Below are 22,302 nucleotides of genomic sequence, written 5' to 3' on the forward strand. Positions count from 1 at the left end.
CTGAGCCTTTGTACTTTCTTCTGACCCTAAAGGCTTGGCCTAGAGTGCACCTTCCCAAACTGCTACAGGGCATTCTAGGCCAACCTTTAGGGTCTGTGATAAAACAATTTGTTTTTTAACCTGTGCTGTTTAACTCAGAGTTTACTCTTTTAATTGTGCTTCTGCACAGACTGCCTGGGTGCTTGGCACATGGTGTGTAAATGCCCAAGTGCTCCTCTATTAAGGCTAGAGATAACCACAGAACCATTAAGGTTGGAAAAGACCTCTAAGATCATCGAGTCCAACCATTAATCTGGCACTGTCAGGTCCACACTAAACCATATCCCTAAGCAGAACATCTACAGGTTTACTGAACATTTCAGGTACAGTGATTCCACCACTTCCCTGGGCAGCCTGTTCCAATGCTTGACCACCATTTCACAAAGAATTTTTTCCTATCAGAACAATGCTTCTGCCTTTTTAAATTAAACAGCTTCAGGATATGACTGAAACAACACAGACTGCCTTATGCCAGCAAAGACTGACTGGCCAGTGATATCTGAGAAAACAGGAGGATGTTCTCATTCAGCATCTTTGGGGAACTGCAGCAAGTTCTCCCTGTTCCCACTGCACCCTAAACTGCCCAAGACCTCAAAGCAATGAACGGGTCAGTGATGATACACAGCAATAACAGCTCCCATGTTAACATCAAAATTATCAACTTGTGCCTGAATGTAGCTTCCCTACCCACAAATAAAAATGGATTCGCAGTTCCTTTCATTTTATAGACCAGATATAAAACCAATATCATACAATAAGGACACAAGAAGGCCCATAAGAAGGACAATGTGCCCTCTCCCCTCCATAACTTGTGGCATATGAGGCTGCCACCATGGAAATAATGAAATTACTACCCAGCAGCAATGGCAATTCCTGTTGTGACACAGAGAGCAGACACTTGTGTAAGCAACAAGCCAGGCTGCTGCTTTGCCAAGAGATCCTGTCCCTTTCTAAGGCCAGTCTTTGTCCTGATGAAATAAATAACAGCTACCATCTTCAAACAATTAAGGCAAAGCAAGCAGGGAAGAAGAATATACACCTATATTGTTTAAAAGACCAAGAACATTTTAGACAATGTGGGGGAGGGGTGATGGACACTGATCTGGGACAGACACTCTTTAAAAATAATGTCCCTTTCAATAAAATAGCTCATATTGCACTAGAATGCATATTATACCAGAATTCATTATTTCTAATGGCATCTGTAATCCAAAAATGTACAGTAAAGCAGGAAGAGCTGATAATCAGCCCATCCTCTGCACGAGAAAACGACATCTGAGCACTAAAGCTCTGGTTAGTTAGCTCCATCTTAGCAGGAGATCTCTGGGGAATATATTCACATCTGAATTTCCCTGCTTTCCACTGTGTTTGCATCATGCTGTGCAGCCATTAGCCTGCTGCTCAACAACTTCAAAAAGAGACACCATCAAACCTGGAAGTCATAGCAGCACCAGCCTTAGGGGTAAACAGAAAACTTCATGCCATAGTATCACACTGCAGGAGATTCTCTCTTCAGTGTGGAGCCAAGTTTTAATTTTCATATCCAGCTTAATCAAACTTCAACACACATACCCTGTCAGCAGAATATTCAGGCACTGTAAATCCACTGTTTAGGGCTGGCTGAACATTACAGCTCTGGCCATGTCCTAGATTTTGGGTTGGCATATTTTTACATTCTTTGAAATTCTTGCCATTGTAATACATTACAGGAACTGCATGTGAGGAGAGAACAGGTTATATCACTACAAATGCAATATAAAGAGATGGAGTGGCAGCTCATAAATTAGTAAAATATTAGTGGTACTATAGCTCACTACTACAGTACTTAGAAAAACCATGTTTGAAAATACCCACAAACATTTGATGCTTATTTTCATACCAAAATTAAAACATTAAGCCATAGAGAACAAAATCAAGGCTTTTCTATTTATTTTTTTTCAACACTAGTGATTAGAAATCCTGAATCCACATGGGATTCTATAGCATCCAGATCCCCAAAGGGAATGCTGTGGGGAATGCACCAGTTCCTACCAATGCAGTTGCTAGAGCAGGACCTCATGCTGTGCTGTGTGTTATTTCACACACACAGAGCAGAGATCCCAGCAACCACTGAATACTGGCAATTCTCATTAAAGTGAGATCAGCAGAGCTCCCTGAAGTTCTTTGCTCAGAGTAACTCCCAAGAGCAGGCCATTCCTGGCAGCTGAGGATGTCTGAAGTATAAAATACTGAAGGAACTTCACAGCCCAAACTTCCAGGGGTGGTCTGATATCATCCCAGTGCCTCTCACAGTACCAGAACAAACTGCATCCTCTCTGTGGTCCAAGCTAATGAATTAGGCTACACCAGAGTGCCTGTGAGGAGTGGCTCATACTTAAAACAATATATAAACTTTGCAGTACATTTTAGTTATGGCTTTTCTAGTCTTATCATTTTCCTCAGGTCTGAAACCTCCTTTGTGGAGATTTGGCTCTATCTGCTCTGCTTTCTGCATTTCCTTAAGATAGCTCAAAACAACTCACTTGGAGGTGCAGCAGTTCTCCCAAGTAAAGGGTAGTGAAGTCTCCTTTATTGGGGAACATGGATCACATTCCTCTGCTTACCTGGCTAGGACTGTCTCTGAGGTTGCCCCCTTTTTGTGAAAGGGTTACATGTGACTGGCAAATCACCAAGATCTATGCAACTTTCCAGAAGAAAGAAGGTCAGTGATACACAAAACGTACTACACCATGAGCCACAGTAAAGACTGAAGGTAGATATAGATATATATTTTTTAAAATTAGTATCTGGAATTATACACAGTTTTCCTATATCTAAGTGTCTAAATCAAAAACATTTGTGCTTGCTTTGTAAACCTGATCTTGCTCCTGGCACAAGGTAAGCCACAGCTCTGCTCCCTTGCTCTCTCCCCTATCTGCTGTTCAATGTAAGAATCAAGCCACTTCCAATTTCATATCTTAGTAATCAAATCTATTTCCTTCACACTGTGGATCAAAGGTCTGGGAAGATAAAAGCATCCCAATTTTTTGTTCATTGCATTTTATAACACTTAGGATATTATAATTTTATTACTTACTTTTTGTGTTACTGTAGTGATCCCAGATCAGAGTATTTTTATGTAACAGTGGAACTTTTGCCTTGAGTAGCAGAACAGCAATCCATTACACTGAATTTCAGATTTTAGGGGCTTTAGTTACACTTTACTGCATTACATTTGCTCTTCATTCAAAACTGATAGTAAGGAAAGCATTTATCAGTAGAGATGAGAAAAAAGCTTATTAGAATAATAATTTCTAAAGAAAAATGCACTTTTTTGAAATTGTAGAGTATTTCAAACCTAGTAATGTAGCTTCATTTTGTTAGAATATCCTAGAAAGAGGAAGTACATGCAATTAAAGCAGAAAATTTGAAGCATCCCACTGAAAATAAAACACTATGGCTTTGCTGACAGCTGTGTTCACACAGAGAAAGTATTCTGTACCTATTTATAAGTAACAGGAAACGGAATTTTGATCATTAAGACAAAATCACCCCTCTGACCCTCCAGTAAAGAGATGCTAAGAGTTTCAACTCTAACAGATTTCTCTTCTGGACTCTGTCATTCATGTCTTCCTAAGACAGGATCAGTCACAGATTTTTTTCCCAACTCAGATAAGATTTCTCTGTGGGGAGCACACAGAGTGGCAGAGTGAAGATCTTATTCTTTTAAATCATTATATTTCTCACAAACAACATCAAAGCTTCAGCGATTCACATCAAACAAAAGATGCTAACAGAAACCCAGCTCTGTTCAGGGCATTGTTAGGCAGAGACAGTAGCACTATGAATAGCAGGGCCAAAGGCCATGCACTCTGCTTCTGGGCAGATAAATACATAGTCAGGTAGTCAGTGACAATGACAGCAGCTATTTAAATTTAAGGGAGATGTCTTTGTGGAAGATAAAGCAGCTCATGGCTTTTACAACTTATGCGTGCCTGAGATTGCCCTGCTCACCTCTACCTTGGTGCTCCCTTGAACTGCTCCATTTTAGTGCTATTTTTAGAGCTATTCAAGATTTTCTTGGGTACTGAGAACCTCAAGCATATAACAGAATCTACAGAATTGAATTTGCATTACTCCATCCAGGATTCTGGGGGGAACCTGGGAAAAGTAGAAACATTCAGCCTAGCAAGTACTTTAAATGTTTTGAATGAAATGTGGAGGAACAGATTCCTTCTTTATCACACTGTTTGAAGGACTTAAAAAGAAATTCAGTCGCTCTGTCTGCAACTCCAGGAGCTCTGATATGCCTGCCTTCCTATAGAAGATAATGTCTGGCCTTGTAATTAAATCTATTTGTTGTCTATGATAATGTAGCTGCAAAAGCCTATATTCTGCTTGTAAACTTGGATTAAATGCACAGGGTGGCTGGCATAAGTGGTAGAGCCTCTATGAAGCACACTAAAAATGCACAGAAGTCTTTAACAGTTATGGCTTTCTGTGTTTTAACTTCTCTGCTTCAAGAGTTGACTTTGACACTTGAATTGGAAGTACATACACACACCGTGATTTTTCTTTTTTCCAAAGGTATATACTCTACTTGAAATGATTAGACAGGAGATTAATTCTCCTTCTTAGAGAACGTTAAAAAGGTGTTCTTCAACAATCATGCTTACACTGCTATATCCTGATGCAGCCCTTCCTCAGTTAGCACTCCTATCCCTTTCCCTCTGTCCTTCAATTACAGTTTTGCATGATGAAATAACTGTGTAAGAAATTCAGGGTTTGCACCTCTCCTCTGAGAAGCCCTGCCTGTCCAGAATGGACTGTAGGCATGGCTTAGTCCTTACCCAGGCAAGAGTCACTGCATGCAGCCAACACAATGACTTCTTCCTTCAGTTGTTTCTGTTCTGTCTATACAATTAGAAAAGCTTCTAAATTTTTCAAACCAAATTTTTTTATCTGTATGAACATTTTGGAAATGGTTTTCCACTATTCACCCATACCTGGGATTGTTGATACAAAAGTCAGGGCACTGCTCCTATATTTTTAGTTAGCAACTAGTCAGGGGGCAGAGAACTCACCAGCTGTTCACCATGCACCTATATGGACAGTCCACAAAACACGTTCTTAAGTTGTCAAGTGTTTTAACAAAAAAAAAAAAAAAAAAAAAACAAAACAAAAACAAAAAACTCAGGACCAAGCTGTTTGGAAAGATCTGTTCAATGGAAGCAATTTGATCAGCTCTGTGTGATTCTCATTGAAGCCAGCTTTTCCTTTGTACCATGTTGAAGGAAGAGGAAGACAACTTTTAATAGATTCTAAAGAACACCATAAAGATGCACTCTTTTGGCAGGGCTTATTTCTGACCTTTGATTTGGACACAGAGAGTGGGAGATAAAGCATTTGTGCTTCCTGAGAGCACCTGGATGACAAGGAATAGTAAGGCACATCAGCCTGGGATGCAGTTTGTCATACCAGGGACTGAGGCAGATCAAACAGATGTTGGCAGATCAAATTAGTCTCCCTCCCTGATGAAATCCAGTGGGTAATATTATCCAAGGAAGAGCAGGTGCAACATATTTTGCTTTGTTTGTAAGAAATTTGCTTCAGAGGAAACTTAATCAGGCCAAATGCCAGGGGGGGAAGTTGGTAGCTAAGGATTATGTTAGGAATAAGGGTTTGGCCCACGGAAAAGAGGTTTTTGGCACAGTAGAAGGATCTCTTTGTAGCCTTGAAGGAAGAACTTAAATAGGTTCAGCACTTTCCTTATTTTGTTTCTTGTCTACTGATGATGAATCTATGAGATTCATTCTATCCAGAATGAATTCTGTGGAACTTGCAGAAAACTCAGATATTATCCATGTATTAAAACTGCCGTTAACGGAACAAGCATTACCAAATAATTGTTCTTATCTATTGTCTTTATTCTAAGCTTTTGTCTGCTACTTTCCTACTAATAGAAAAGGTTAAGAAGGGCTATACAAGAAAGAAAAACTAGGAAAAGAAGAAAGAATTATTTTATTTGCAATTTCCATTTAAGTCTGTCACTATTTCACAGGAAAATATGGAGAAGTAGTTTTGGTGGTTTCAGAGCAAAGATTTTTTTGTCTGTGACTATCATGAACATCTTTTTTACAAAAGGTGCAAGGATCCTGATCCTCTTTTCCTGCTTCCTGAGAACAAGAAAGGTTTCATTTTGCCCTTGAAAATTAGAATAATATTTTTGCTGTGGTTTTCATAACTTGGTGAGATAATTGATGCAACATTGTATTACAATCAACAATTTTAAGAATTTACAAGTTTGTCCAAAATGTTTAGAAGAGGCAGCAGAAAAGAGTACTTTTTTTTTCCTTCAGACAAGAATATTTCAGCTTACTTCTGAGTCATCTTATCCCAAAACAGTCTCAGCTGAAAGGGCAGTTCATCAACAAAGGTATTTGGGACAAGAGAGAAAAACAAACATTTCCCATTGACTCCAGTCAAGCTAAGCTTCACTAAAGGCTTTCACCCTAGTCTGAGAGAAAAATTGAATCATTCATAATATTATAATTTCTGTTGCTGTTTTACTTAGAATTATCTGCCCAATGTGTTGTGAAGGACATGGCAATCATGTATGGAAACGTATATAAAGGTCTGAGGAAGTAGACTGAAAAGTTGGCAAATAAGGTAGAAGAGACAGCCAATAGAGAGAACTCAAATTGTACAGCAAATCTGAAAGAAGATGAATGGATAATTTAACAGCCATTCAGTTTTCAAGAAAGACAAAGCACAAACTACATTGCATCAGAAAAGGACTAGAAATGATGATGGATGAAACACTTCAAGTAAGTGTCTAACACAACAGAATCACAGTTGCCTGCAGAATTCCCAGCTGAGGGTAAATTCAAAGAATTAAATCGGCATATGAGACTGATATGATTTGAAGAATTTTTCAAAATCCATTTAATAGCAAGGCAGAAGACATTGATCAGCTACTTGGTTAAAATGTTGAAAGCAAAGGAGTTAGAAACATTCTGTCTCTGGCATGCTTCAGATGTAGAATCAAAACCATGAACAGCAGAGTTAAATAAGAAGTTGTTTATGAAATAATAACTCTTCCAAGCAAACCCTTGATTTCATGAAATTGTAATGAACAACAGATGAATCCTTTGCAACTGTAGCAATACATCAGCAGAGCTACTTCAGTTGGTCCCATTCCTTCAGAATCACTCTCCCTTTGGCTGCATAATGTGTGTGATATTGGTTGGAGCACATTTTGCTACCAGGAGCTCTGTACATACTTTCTTCCCTGAAATACCCAGCACATTTTACCAATGGTTAATCTTAATTTATAATCATCCCTCTGTAGTTTACTTCCAAAGGAGTACAGTATTATTCTTGCCAGTGTACCATCACCAGAAAGAAGCTTAACATTAATTCACAGAGGAAGAGCAGAACGCTTGTGCATGTATTAGATCAGTTTCCAGTCACAACTGGCCTCCATCCACTAACAATTTTTAGAGAGAAGCTAAAAGAAACTCCTGTTTTCTACAAGGGAAATTAGTAATATATTCATTTCTCCTAATTACATTTTTAGGCATCAGAAAAAAATTCCCTGATAGAAATGAAAAAGTAATCCACTAATGCATTATGTATGTGATGACCTGGACCTTTCCTCATTAAGCCCTAAAAGGAATAAACAAAGTCCCCTTCAAACACAAGGAGATTGCAATAATGTTTTTTTCATGAACTCAACCCCCTCACAAATACTGTATGTTTTTGAAGAACATAATGATTAAATACAGTCCTGAATCAGTAGGGCAAATAATTAATTCATATACACACACAGTCAAGGGTTCATAGAAGTTAATCCCTACATATTCTCTGTATCATTCTCTGTATGTATTTGTCTTCTGTGTTCTACTATGGAAGGTAGAATTCTAGCAATGTTTTTGGGTTTAGTATATGGACATATATTCAGAAATGCTTTTGGGTTTTCTAAACAACTTCCACAAAGTATTTGTATTATGAAGATAAAATCTGTGGATGACTGCAGCACAGGTTCCCTTTTATCTGAACTAATCTGAAGTTCAAGGACTTTCAGATAGATGGCTCACCTTTGGCCTATGTATTCTCATGTGAAAGCCACTTCAGCAAAACTCAGGAGTCCAATTCAGCCTTGCTGTAACTGGTCATGACTCTCTTGACTTCAACAATGCTTCATATGCTTACACTGAGTCTGAATTTATCCCCATGGCTTCTCGGTCACTGGTCCTCCCTTCCAACTAAGAAACTGCCTACATAATAAAAGTGATTCATTAGAAAGCATTGGGTTCCAAAGTAGAGTGAACACTGAGACCTATAACTTTTTTATATGTGCTCAGTCATAAAAATGAATTTATATGGTCTTATTCCATAAACTCACTTTACAAATATTAGCCCCGCAACCATACTTTCATGAGCTGTAATCTTGTCAAAGCTCGTAAGTTAAGCAAGGTCAGAACTGGTCAATATTTGGATGAGAATCTCTGGCAGGGAGGGGGCAAAAAGAAAAGTCATGCAGTGTTTGTAAGTTAGGACATATTGTGCCCCTCTTTAAAAAGATTTGGTACTAGTCTTATAATACAAGAAAATTTGGTATTTGCTTTAGCAATAAGTTTAGCCTCTGACCACAGCTGTGCTGCATCTAGGCAGTTTCACTAATATCCTTGCCCAGAGACAAAAGTAATGTAGCAGATGAAGTCTTCTTCCCCCCACACCCCACTTCAATCCAGAAAGTTGGCACCCAGAGGAAGAAACAAATGCCTCCACTGCTCCCCATCACCCTCTCTCTGAAAGGAGTTTGTTTCTACTACTACTGTTTCCGCATTCTATATGCTTTATCTACCAAAATATACATCTCTATACACAAGGAAAGAAAGAGAAGAAAAACCAAGCCACTCTGCCCTCCTTACCTTCTCCCATAAATAACTTCCTCTGAGTATCTTATGCTCTTTCCCATTTGTGCTCTTCCTTCAGGCAGCCCTGCCCCTCTCCCAGGTGCGCACAATGCAGTGCTGAAGTGCCGTTAACATTTTCTTGTGCTGAGGAGTTTATAGATAAGCAGAGCTATACTTTGGGAAAGAATGCTGTGGGCAGAGTAGTACACAGTCCCAAAAGACATCTAAATAATTGAAGGTGCTAAGAAAAAGACACTCTATACAGTAACTTTCTGACAAACAGCTTAGTCACACATCTAAGGTAATACATGGATGCAGAAGGGAACTGCAAACCCCTCTGGCTTTTCCAGAGCCTCCCTCACGCTTTATCACTCTGCAGCTAAACAGCTTTTACAGTAAAGGGGCTGGAATGGGAAAGTCACCAATCCTGTACCCATTGCTGTGCACAAGGCACTGCAGGGAAGGACTGCAAGTGGGCAGTGAGGTCCCAGGGGAGGCAGGAACTGCACCAGACAGGGCTCCCTGTCCCCAGCCCAGCTGCTGCCAGCTCCCAGCCTGCCCATGGCACCAAGCAGGGATAGAACAGGGTGTTCCTGCACCTACTGAGGCTAGGTGGTGGTATCCCATGTCAGACAGCTGGTGAAGACCCAGCCTTTTCCTAGGAAGGCAAGTAATAAATAAGGCATTAAGAACCTAGATACCAAATTAGACAGATCATGAGCAAAGCTGTTTGTAAGAGGCATGCATCAAAAACAGTAGCATGGAGGAGCAGTACATCAAGGGGTTCTCATTCAGTAAAACAGAAAGCAAAAACTGCAGCCAGGAGGTGGAAAACCCTGACAAGGCTACAGCCAAATAAACTTAAAGAGCTTTGGGAATAAATTGGTGGTTTAATCCGGATCAGGAACAGGTGCAATGAATGTAATTCAGTAAATGGTCCAGACCCTGGCAGAAGGGAGAGAAATGTGTTGCTTTTGAGATAATTTCCCAGAAGCTTCATAAAAGCAAATTGATTACTGGAGTTTAATAATTAAAACAGGGCCAGATATATAGTAATCAAATGAGTTTTTAATTACATTTCAAGAAGAAATAAAATCCAATTTGTGCACTTTGTATCAGAGAAGCCCTACTGAAATGCTTTGGTGGCTGGAAAAAATAAAATAAAAGCTAATTTCCATAGGAATTATAGTAGTCAGTTTAATTAAAAGACTAGATCAGAATGAAAAAATCCCAAAGTGAAAGGATACTTAATACAGATGCAGTGGTTCAAACATCAAATCAATGTCTGAATAAAGACATTTTATAGACCAAGTACAAAATCTGCACTGTCAAGTATCACTAACCTAAATTAATGTGTAACAAAATAATGTTTCTTAGAATTACACTATATATTTTGTACGTATTCCATTGAATTAATTGCTGGTGCCATGGTAAAAATTAATATCAAAGACATGGTTTATTCTTTCTTAAATACTCCTTATAATCTGTTTCATCAAAGTTAATGTTAGTAGTTAACCATTCTTGTTATTTACCTGGTAGCCTCTGTTACACCTGGGTTATTAGACTCTAATGTCCACTTAGATCTATATTTCGAAGAAATATATGTGTATTTACTTGCAGATTTAAAATGAGTTTACAGCTCATAGCATAACAGTGATTACCACAGAACTGTGGGGGCGCTTCCCGAATCTATTCCCAGCCTGCTTGGGCTCCTGGTCCCTGCTGCAGTCAATGCAAAGCTAATTGCTGTGAGCACCTTGAGCACTCGCAGCCATCCTGGCACAGTCCGTGACAGGGCTGTCTCCTGCCATAAGCCACGGCAGATGCCAGTGCCTGGAGGGACAGGCACAGCAGGAGGTCGTGCCCAGACCTCTGCAATTGCTCCCTGGAACTAGGCTGGAAAACATCACAGTCTTGTGGTCAGCCTTGGCAAAAAAGCAAGGTTACAGAAAGGACAGAGACATAGTCGAGAGCTGCACAGCCACACTGACACAGAGTCTGCAGTCCCAGTGAGCTCCATCTTCTCTATGCTGCCTGTAGCTGCTATAGGTTCCTGGGTATAGTGCATATATATAGTGTATATAGTATATATACTATATATGGAGAGAGAGAGAGAGAGAAAATATAGTATATATGTGTATACATATACATATACATACATACATATATATATATATATATATATATATATACACACATACACATACAGGAACAGCCTGTACTGCTGTTTTGTGCAGAACATCTTTGGGCTTACAGAGGTTTGAGGCATACCAGTTTTTAAAGACTGATTTAACCAGCAGGCTGCTTGCTTATATGTATTTCTTATTATTAATTGATTTGATTTTTTTTTAATTAAAGGTGTATATTGGAAAAAGACTTCACAAAAACTTTTTGAAGGTACTGGTTGTGCACAGAAAGGATCTGTCTGATATGTTGCTGTCAAGGGCTGAGTATCACGTGCTTTCTCTAGACACTGAGCTGGCAGTGGTAATGCAGGTGCTAATGGTAATGGCAGTGAGCTTTTCAGATACTCTCAGCTGTTTATAATACATTACTGTCCCTCTGTTTTAGACTCTGCCAAATCAGATTTAAGGAATATACAACAGTCGGAAATAAACATATACAAATGCAGAGTTGTGAGGCATGGAAATGGGAAAGTTGAAAATCCTTATCTATTTTATAAAATGAATGACCATCAGCAGCAAGCAATGCTGTAGGGGGCAGAGGCTGCAGTGAACCCTGCCTCTTACCCCAGGCCCAAGACTGCAAAATGATCTGCCCAATCTGGGCCATATTCTACGGAAATAATTTTGAAGTGGATTTGATTCAAGTTCCAGCTTCTTCCTCATGATGTGATTTTTCGTAAGTGCTGAGCATTCATATTTCCTTCCGAAGTCAACTGAAATTGCAAGTTTTCAGCACGTCTTAAAATCAGGCCATTAACCCTTAATTATCATATAATAGCTCAATTTAAAATCTACCAAGACTTGCTTCAAGCCAAGCTCCCATGGCTTGCAAGCCAGCTATAAAAAAATCCAGTTCTTTAGTGTTGTCTGGGCTCTGGGGACCATTTAAAGCAGCTCCTGTTAACCCTGCTATTTAAAGCAAAACCCGATCAACTGCAAAGGTACCTGCTCCCCTTTTCTTTTCATTTTCTTATCATTTTTTGCACTTCTAGAAGAGCAACTTTTTCTATTTTCTTTGTCCTTTTTGGTTTTTAATCTGGCACCAATCCTTTCTTTCCAATGACAAATACATAGTTTCCATGCTATAGGAGAAAGCATGCTGCCCAGCTCTCAGCAAAAGCCACTGCTTGCTAACCAGAAAAGCTCCAAAAGAACACTCTCTGTCCTGAGAGGACACATTACCTGACCACTTGGGAGGCAAGTGGTTAACCCATTCCTGACATCCAGTACTGCTGTTAATTTCTGTCTCTCTTTAATATAGATACAAAACCAAGTGAAGTACTTGTGGTCTTTGAACATAAGCAGGTGATATTAAAGGGGAAGGTAAAATAAACTGTAGCAAAAGTGTGCAGGAATTCCATAATTTGGGGATATATTCAAAGCCAGATGAAACCAGATTAAAGATTCTTACTGGCCTCTGTGACCTTTGGACTGGATATGTAGAGAAGAGGTGATTTCAGTGCAACCTCAAAGAAAACTCATTCATATTTCTTTAATTTGAGCACACAGTAATTGTTTTTCTGCCAGCTTGGGAAAGCACAGTACTGTTGTGGTTTAGTCATCTATAGGAAAAAAGAATCGAGCACTAGGAAGATTATTTCAGCTTTGTCCAGCTTGTCATCCAGCCAGTGGACCTTCCTGCTCATAGATGCCATAGCTGGCAGCCTCAGGCACTTGGGGATCCCTCAAAAGGACTATCTTTAAGGATTGCAAGAAAGCTAAAGTAGTTGAGCTGCATCTCTGCCATCTTTTGTGCCTTTTTCTACACTTTTGTGGATTAAAGACTTATGTAAAACAAGTCAGATAGTTAAAGAGAACTAAATGGGGACAATAAATTTACCCCCACAGGTATTTACAGATGGGAGTGAGGAGAATAGGGGTGTAGTGCAGATTAAACTCTTTTTTTTTCCCCTGCTATGCCATGGATATACTGTATTTTTTCTCTCATCCTCTTTTTAATCTTCTTCCAGTGTCTAGTGAAGCTGAATGTGAAACTGAAGCCTATGCTGGACTCCGTGGCAGTAAATAGAGGTAAATGGGAGGAGCTGCACCAGAAAAGACTTCCTTCTCAGGCAGCATCCTTGTCCTCCTTTTCTTCTAGCTTCACCACGTCCCTCAAAGACATAAACTAAGCCTGCAAATATCAGTGTCACTTTACAATAAGAGCTGTCTGAAAGGTTTTCATATGCTTAGACCCACCATTTTTTAAGAAATGCTTTCCCAGACATGCCTAATTGATGGGATATTATCTTGATGGCAGCACAGTTTGCTTTTCCTGGAAGGATTAGTGGGACTGAACGGAAGCCTGCAGTGGGATTGCGCTGGTGTCTGGAGCGACACGCAACACCAAACAGAAGAAGCGTTCACTCAGCTCCGCTACATTTCAACTGCTGCTGTAAAAATCTGTAAAGCTGACAACAGACTGAAATATAAGAACTCACAGCTTAATAAAATTAATAATACAGAGCCAGGACTGGGATGCAAGCTGGCCAATTCATATGCAAGGAGCTGCAGAAAACAGAATAGTGTGTAATTACATTGTTGTTTTGCATCTCTTCAGTACATGTTATGAATCAATTATGCCTGCTTTTGTGATGCTCCTCTCTTACTCTCCCTCCTCTTTTATGCCTGAATGTTCTGAAAAGCCTGCTTTGTATTCTGAAGAAGTATTTTTTTACAACAAAGCTTCTTAGTGATTGATCAGGGCCTTTAGAATTGCCTACCTTTGCTACATTTAAAAACAAACTTTATTATCTTTAAAAACACCGAGCTGTCCCTTCTTCCCTGAGAAATTCATATTAACACTGCAGCAAATTTTTCAGCAAGAGAAGTTTGCATAAAGGCAAAATATTGCATGGTAATTTTAGAGTGGGTTGGTTTTTTTTCTTTTCAAAAATGCTCTTATAACACATTCTTTTTTTTTTTATTATTATAGTGTTGCCTAAGGAAAAGATTAATGTTTTTTTTTTTTTTTTTAATAGAATAAAAATAAAAAAGGAAATCTGTTGCTTTGTGCTTCAGGTTTATATTACATTGAAAAGCAGAACATGGATAAGCCGTTCTAGTATAATTTCCAGTAGAAATTAGTATTTTGAAATGGTGGAGATGTAGAATATCATCACACTGGACCACCCCTCTCTTGCAGCTCTTTCAGTACAATTTCAAATGCTATAACTACAGCTAGCACAGCACTAGTCAAGCACAACCACATGTTGACACCCGTGGTAAAGGTGTCCCTAAAAATCTAATCAAATATGATAGGTCACAAAACCAAACGTCTCTCTGTGATGACTCTAGTATTACCTGAAAGTTGGTCTCCTTCCATTAGTGCCAAGATCACTAATGCAGCAAACCTGTGATCTGTGATTTGAGGGTGTTTTCTCTGCTGCATGACCAGGCACAAGAGGAGTCATGTTGCAGTGCTTATGAGTGCCCATTCATAGTGCGAAAAAAAAGCCTTTGTACTTCATGAAAAATGGGATTCTAAATATAGGGTTGTCTGGCAGCAGAAATTAAAGCTGAATTCAGCTTAGTTTTACACCTGTGCCAAACTCCATTTACTTAAGTGGAATTATCTTGAACTGGCAGCAGCTTAATGGAAATCAGAACCTGGCCCAGCTGACCAGATGCTAAAAGAGCTTTTCTCCTTTCTAAGGAAACTGAGTTGTTAGAGCCTTAGAAAAGCTGACTACATCAAACAGAAACAACAAATCTGCGGATCCCTTCTTTAAAAGAAACACAACGAACTAAAAATGCTCTGTGCTTCTAATGGTGTGTAGGACAATAGCTAGAAATTCAGTAGCATTGTGAACCAATCTGTTAGGGCACAACTGAACCACATCACTGTCTAGCAGAAGGAAGTAGGGAAAGAGCAGAAATGCAAACTGCACAGCAGTGAGTGCACACACCAAATGGAACTGTTTCTGTGTTCTTTTACCACTTCTTTCTTCTCTGAATAAAGCCAGAGCAGTTTAGTAAGCAGCAAGCCATACAAACCTGCAACATGTACTTTATGGGAAAAACAGCTACTAGGAACCAACAGAACTGCTGGCAGGTACACACAGCTTTCCTAAATTTTGATATGGCATACTGCTAAGTGTAACTTAATTTATAATGCATACCCTATGGCCTCCCCGAAGGTTGAGTCTCCCCTCATTTCCTCTCCTTTTATTGGCTTCAGTGCACTGTTGCCCATGGCAACACCCACTGCCAGGGATGGGGACTCGCAGCACCGCAGCCTGACACACAGCTGAAGCCCTAACAATGTCAACCATCAATCAAGTGACTGTTTGTAATTGCCTCCATCTATTTCTCCTGTCTTTTGGTATCTTTGCCATTGTGGGTCAAAATTCAGAAACTGCTGACTAATGTTATGGTTCTGTTCCTCCATCACAAGGAAGAAAATGAGAGCACACGACTTGATCTTATCAGATTGTTCTCAGGAAAAATGAAGCAACCCTACTGAAACTGGGTGGCCCAGCAGTGCATCTCAGAACAGCATTCAGTCTCTGAAAGTCATCTAGCTCAATCTTAAAAAAACCAACCAACTAAACAAACAAACACCTTATCTCCTTTTTTTAAGACTTAGCTTAGGAAACAGCAAAAAAAAAACAAAAAAAAAAAGTGAGAAAAAGATGATTCTTTGTTGAAGCATGTAGTATATTAAAGAAACATATTTCAAGTCTATTATATTTTAAGATTGGTGGAAACATTTTTTAGCTACTGCTTATAAACTTGATGATCAGAAATTGTATCTGCTTTTTATTATTTCTGATAGGGAAATACTTTCCCAGTATTTCAGTCAGTTCTGCCAAACTCTCTGAAATATGCACAAGAGACACGATTGTGTAGGTTATTTAATCTCATTCTCTTTTACTTGCTTCCCTGCCTGCTGAACAAGGAGAGATTTAAAAAAAAACCCAAAACATTGAAATCAGCCTAATTCTGTGAATGCACATAAAACACGGGTCCACAAGAGGCAAGGACAAACCAAGAGAGCTTGTGGAGAACATAGCTGTTAGCCAGGACAGGGCTGCTTGGCCTTTCCCTTGAGATGCCCAGCACATCAGCAAAAGAAAAATCACCATTTCTTTGTCCCAGCTGTAAGTGGAAATCCAGCCATGAATGAGGCCTCTAGCATTTACAGTTTCAGTGCTGAAATGTGATGGGCACATGGATTGTCCAGAGAACACCCAGAGGTGCTTAAGGTTGGTTGTGGCAATGCCCTTTTTTCTAGGTGCCCCGCTGACTCCTCCCAACTGCTGCCTGAATTCAGTCAGGTTTCTAGGCCCATGAACTTCAGGCCTTAAAGTCTCACAAGAGCCAGGCAGCAGCCTTGGTTTTGTCACCAGAAAATGCTCAGATCTTCATCCCCATCCTCAAAGGCAGTTCAGGCCAAATGGTAATTTTGCTTAGGATTCCCGCCTGTGAAACTACTTACCAAAATCACCCTTTCCTCACAAAAAAATGAAACCCAAGTAAAACAATCATTTAAAAAAACCTACCATAAATGTTCTACCATTGCAAAAGCTAATCAGGAATGAACTAGACAATCAAATCCTGCTTGATTTTGAGCAGGCTTCTGAACTGCAGGTGCATCTGCCCCACCAGCTGGTGGTCAGTAACAAGGGTGGGCTTGTCTCCTGCCCTTCTGCCAAAGCCTTTCATGTGCTCAGCAAGGAGACAAGGATGCCCACTGGGCACAGCCCCAGTTTTGGCTTCACTCCTGAGGGGGGCATGGGCCAGACAGGCTTTGGTGGAAGAGCTCAGGTCTTGTATGTGCACTCCCTTGGACTAAAGTGCTCCCCTGCAACACGACAATGTGACCCCACCAGAAAACTGAACACTCTTTGAGGCAAGGAGCACCTGGGGTAGAGGCTCCCCAGTGGTTCATACAGAAGAACCTCCCAAGAACAAGATGTCCAAAAGGTGTCTTTGGCCATAAGTTGAGTGGTGCAACCAGCCAATTCCCTTCCAGCCTGGACCTACAGACAAATCAGAACAGCTTCACAATGTGATGGAGATGCAGACTCTGCTTGTCAGGACGTGGTTTTGCTCCTGCTCCGAAGCCGAGCTGCACAAGGTCAGCAGCAGTCACTCACTGGGGTTTAAAGTGGCTGCCTCATGTGGCAGGCAGGCACAGAACTCCCCACACAGCTCTGTCTCAGCCAGCCCTTAGGATATGCAGGGCCAGGGGTCTTGCCAAAAGGACATTGTGTGTTTTGTAACCACAGTGTACCCAAGTATGTTTCTAGCTCAGGTATCTCTTCAGATGGTGTCCTTGGTACAGCAGCTGCATTTCTCTGGTCTGGTGACTTTGCTAATTGCAGCTTCTTAGAGAGCACTGCAATCTCATAATGTGCCTGTAGTTACCAGCAAAGCCAATACTAGTACTCACAAATTGTTTTTGAAAACTGCAACCAGCAGTGCCTAATGTGATTTGTAATGTTTAGATTAATTCATTCTCATGGAAAAACAGGAGTGTTTCAGTCTACAGGCCAAATACTTATTTTCCCTTTATAAAATCAAACCAGTTTTAGCTCCTGATAAGTCATTTGTGCATTGTGTGAAAGTTTAAAACAGGTTTATTTCAAAGATACATAAAACATACTAACAGGTGCTTCAATGCCTAGAGTGTTATGGGCAAGAAATAGAGAACAAGAAGTTTTTTTTAATGGCTGTTTCAAAGGAAGAGTTTTCAAAGAGTAAAATCATGGGAATGGTTTCTAACATAGCAATGAAGTGGGATGTATGAGATGCCCCAGAGATTCCCGTTGCTGGTCGCTGGAATGTACCACTGTTGGAATACATCCTGTATATTGCTTGTTACCTTTTCTTTCTTGGATTACTTTGTATTTAATTATGAATTCTTAAGCATGTAGGCCATTACATTCTACAGTTTTCTGGGGAATAAGCCTGTGGGAGACAGCTGACGTGCACAGAAATACCATGTGTCTGTTCTAAGGCAAGTGAATCCCAGATACTTGCAAAATGTGTAACTTAAAAGATTTCTGCATCCGTTTCCTTTTTTTTTCCTAATCTTAAAACTGTTACTGTTTTGCTAAGTAGATCAAACTATACTGGTTCAGCTTTCAAAGCATGCTTTTGAAATTAGCAGCTTGGGTTTACTAAGGCTTTAAAAAGATAAATAATTTTAACAGCTTAGTATGATTTTCTTTTATTATTATTATTATTATTTTTCTTTGAAACTTGTTGGTATCAACCAGAGCTGTATCTGTTGATCACTGAATCACACAAATAGAAGATCCTGAAGACATGTGAGACTGAGTGGCCCAGATATGATTTTTTACACACAGCCTTGCAGCACTCATTCCTGGGGGCAAACCAAACTCCTTCCCTGGATATGCTTGGCATTAGTCTGGAATGACCACCAGATCTGCCCAGTGACCCTAAGGGAGCTATTCACATGCACAGAAATTACACAGATTATATAGTCTCTGCTCTAGAGTATCCCTGGTCAGTAGAAATAACATGGGGGGAAAGAAGTCCTGCCAAAATTACATTGTTGAATAAGAAAAGTTAGAAGTAATTTTTTCTAGTTTTGAAAGTTGCAGGAAAGCTGTCGGATTGTGCCAAGGTACAGACATACTTGCTGCCACCTACCAGCCTTAACCAACTTTGGATCTTAAAGGGCTCTAAAGGGGATGTTTCATGTGGGCAAAGCCCAAGACAGAGGTTAAATGGCTCCTGCCCTGGGCTATGTGTTTAGCTTAGAGCGTGCTTTTACACCACTTACTATTCTAAACTATTACACAGCGTTTAGAAATGCAGGAGCTTTTTACTCTTTATTACTCCCGGCTGCACGAGATGCCGAAATGAGGGAAACATTCTGGCGCAGGCAGCGACTTCAGGAGGCCCCAGCTCTTTGCGGCAGTTCGGAACCGGCACTGAACACGCGGTGCCAGCGCTCGGGCAGGGGCGCATGGAGGGGAGCAGAGGAGGGCGGGCAGAGGCAGCGGACGCGGCTCCGCTGCCGGCACCAGCTCCCAGTGGCGGCAGGGCGGCCGGTCAGGCCCGGGCAGGGCGATCGCCGCCACTCGGCACCGCCCGCGCCGCCGCTTCCGGGGCAGCGCCCGCCCGCCTGCACGGGAGCACTTCCGCCCCGGCGGCGCCGTTGCCATGGCAGCGATGGCGCCGCTTCCGCCGCCGCCGAGGCAGCGCTGGGGCCGGCCATGGAGGCCGCGCCGGTGCCCGAGGGGCAGCACACCGCCGTGGTGTACGGGCTCATCGCCAGCGGGCGCTTCGCGGAGGCGGTGTCGCTGCTGAACCGCGGGCTGCAGAAGAGCAGCCGCTCCCGGGGCTGCCTCTCGCTGCTGGGCTACTGCCACTACCAGCTGCAGGAGTTCGCGGCGGCGGCCGAGTGCTACGAGCAGCTGGTGGCGCTGCACCCGCAGCTGCTCCCGTACCGCCTGTGCCACGCGCAGGCCCTCTACAAGGCCGGGCTGTTCGCCGAGGCCCTGCGCGTCGCCAGCCCGCTGCTGGACGTGCCCGCCTTCCACCGCCGGGCCCTGCGCCTCCAGGCCGCCGTCCACTACGCCCAGGGCGACCTCCCGGCGGCACAGAGCCTGGTGGAGGAGGAGCTCGCCGCCGCTGCTGATGGCGGCTCCGGAGCGGCCGAGGACCCGTCGGAACGGGCCGATGCCGAGGTCAACCTGGGCTGCCTGCTGTACCGGCAGGGCCGGCACGAAGAGGCCAGCGGCAAGTTTGCCAGCGCCATGCAAGTGCTGGGCTACTGCCCGGAGCTGTCCTACAACATGGCGCTGTGCTCCTACGCGGCCAAGCAGTACCACGCTGCCCTCAAGTACATATCCGACATCATCAAGCGCGGCATCCACCAGCACCCGGAGCTCAACGTGGGCATGACCACCGAGGGCATCGACGTGCGCAGCGTGGGCAACACGCTGCTCCTGCACCGCACGGCCCTGGTGGAGGCCTTCAACCTCAAGGCGGCCATCGAGTACCAGCTGCGCAACGTGCGGGCGGCGCAGGAGGCACTCACGGATATGCCACCGAGGGCCGAGGAGGAGCTGGATCCCGTCACGCTGCACAACCAGGCACTCATGAACATGGACAGCCAGCCCACTGATGGGTTTGGGAAGTTGCAGTTTCTTCTCCTGCAGAACCCTTGTCCGCCAGAAACTTTTGGTAACTTGCTGCTTCTCTATTGCAAGCATCAATACTATGACCTGGCAGCTGATGTGCTGGCAGAGAATGCCCATCTGACATACAAACTGCTCACACCTTATCTGTACAACTTCTTGGATGCCATTATTACTTGTCAAACTGCCCCTGAGGAGGCTTTCCACAAGCTAGATGACTCAGCAGGAACAATGACTGAACAGCTGAGAAAACTCACAAAACAGGTACAAGAAGCTAGGCAAAATTGGGATGATGAAGCTCTAAAAAAGGCAATTAATGAATATGATGAGATTCTGGATAAATATATACCTGTCTTGATGGCCCAGGCAAAGATTTACTGGGACATGAAGAACTACACAATGGTAGAAAAGATCTTCCACAAATCAGTGGAGTTCTGCAAGGAACACGAGGTGTGGAAGCTCAATGTGGCTCACGTGCTCTTCATGCAGGAGAACAAGTATAAAGAGGCTATCAGCTTCTATGAGCCAATAGTTAAAAAGCACTACGACAACATTCTCGATGTCAGTGCCATTGTGTTAGCAAACCTCTGCGTCTCCTACATCCTGACAAGCCAGAATGAGGATGCAGAGGAACTAATGAGGAAGATTGAGAAGGCAGAAGAGCAGCTGTCTTATGAATACCCTGATAAAAACACCTACCATCTTTGCATTGTCAATCTAGTCATTGGTACCCTGTACTGTGTGAAGGGAAACTATGACTTTGGTATTTCAAGGATCATTAAAAGCCTGGAGCCCTATAACAAAAAGCTGAGCACGGACACGTGGTACTACGCTAAGCGGTGTTTCCTGTCCTTGCTGGAGAACATGTCCAAGCACATGATCATGCTGCGGGACAGCGCCATCCAGGAGTGCCTGCAGTTTCTGAAGCAGTGTGAACAGTATGGAAGAAACATCCCAGCTGTCATTGAGCAACCTCTGGAAGAGAGTGGGATGCACAATGGGAAAAACACAGTCACCTATGAAGCCAGGCTTTTGAGGGCACTGATGTATAAGATCACTGGGTGGGCTGAGTAAATGTTGTTATCATACAGCAGAAATGAGAACTTTGTTCTTTTCTTGTGCTTGTGAGGTAAGGCTAACCCTCACAAAAATCCCTAAGGATTTTTTGCTGTATTTTAACAATGTTCAGTAGAAAATAGAATATTTTCATGAAATTAAGCTGTACCAGACAACTAGGAGCATTCTCAGTAACCAGTCACGTTAAATACAACTTCAGATGTGTTGACCAAGAATGTCATTATAGAAATACCATAGAGTTTTCACCCATAAGATACTCTAGCCTTCTTAATATTTTATCCTTCTTAAAATTAGAGCAGGTTTCTTTTCATTGGTTGACATTTGAACAAACTTGTTATCTGTCTCTTCTAGGATAGAATTTGAAGAAGCTGTTGTTTTAATTCTCTAATTTGTGTCTATGTGTGAAACATTTCTTTCTTCTGCTTTTTGTAAGGTATTTTTGATATGTTGCAGATCATGTCAATAGTCTATTTAAACACAAGAAATGGCTTTATATTAAAAAATCAGTTCTACAAACATAAACATTTCCTTTTGCTGACTCATTAATAATGCATGAGTGTTCTCGCAAATTCTATAACTAATACAGGGACCAGGAATGAAGCCTTCCAAGAAGGCTCTATTAGGATGATACCTCAGTGTAGATCTGCCTTTGAAATAAAATTTGTTATGACAACTGGCTTGAGAGACACTGCTCAGTGCTGCCCTCAGAGTCCCAGTGCCCACACCATCTGGGTGGCAGCTGTTGCCCTGAAAACCTGTTCAGTAGCAAGGGCTTACTTAGTAATTCAGTCCTCTGTGTGCAGCCCCTCCAATCCAAATACTGTTCTTAAAACAGTCTCTGGTAAGAGACCTGTGAATGTGAAATTATATTCTTTAAGAAAAACCCATTGTAACTTCCATTTCATGCAAGGCTTACAACCTGTACCCTTGGGTGGAAGAAATCTGCTTCTCTTTCCTTCTTGTGTTACACTCTTCCTGCAC

General features: G+C 41.8%; 2 protein-coding genes across 2 annotated transcripts in view; both read left to right on the forward strand.

Annotated features, from left to right (window-relative positions):
• The window catches only part of PDE11A (phosphodiesterase 11A), a 103,334-nt gene extending 90,077 nt beyond the window's left edge, over positions 1–13,257 (forward strand). Inside the window, exon 20 of the mRNA XM_058809522.1 lies at positions 13,096–13,257. Coding sequence (XP_058665505.1) covers positions 13,096–13,257 — 162 coding nt within the window. The remainder of the gene's footprint in view (positions 1–13,095) is intronic.
• Positions 13,258–19,317: 6,060 nt separating this feature from the next.
• LOC131560652 (intraflagellar transport protein 70B-like) lies at positions 19,318–21,888 on the forward strand. The gene has a single exon (XM_058809524.1). It carries the CDS (start codon positions 19,318–19,320, stop codon positions 21,316–21,318), a length of 2,001 nt encoding a protein of 666 aa, XP_058665507.1. The 3' UTR covers positions 21,319–21,888.
• Positions 21,889–22,302: the final 414 nt, after the last annotated feature.

This window comes from Ammospiza caudacuta, chromosome 8 (genome assembly GCF_027887145.1).
Source record: "Ammospiza caudacuta isolate bAmmCau1 chromosome 8, bAmmCau1.pri, whole genome shotgun sequence".
Lineage (NCBI taxonomy): Eukaryota > Metazoa > Chordata > Aves > Passeriformes > Passerellidae > Ammospiza > Ammospiza caudacuta.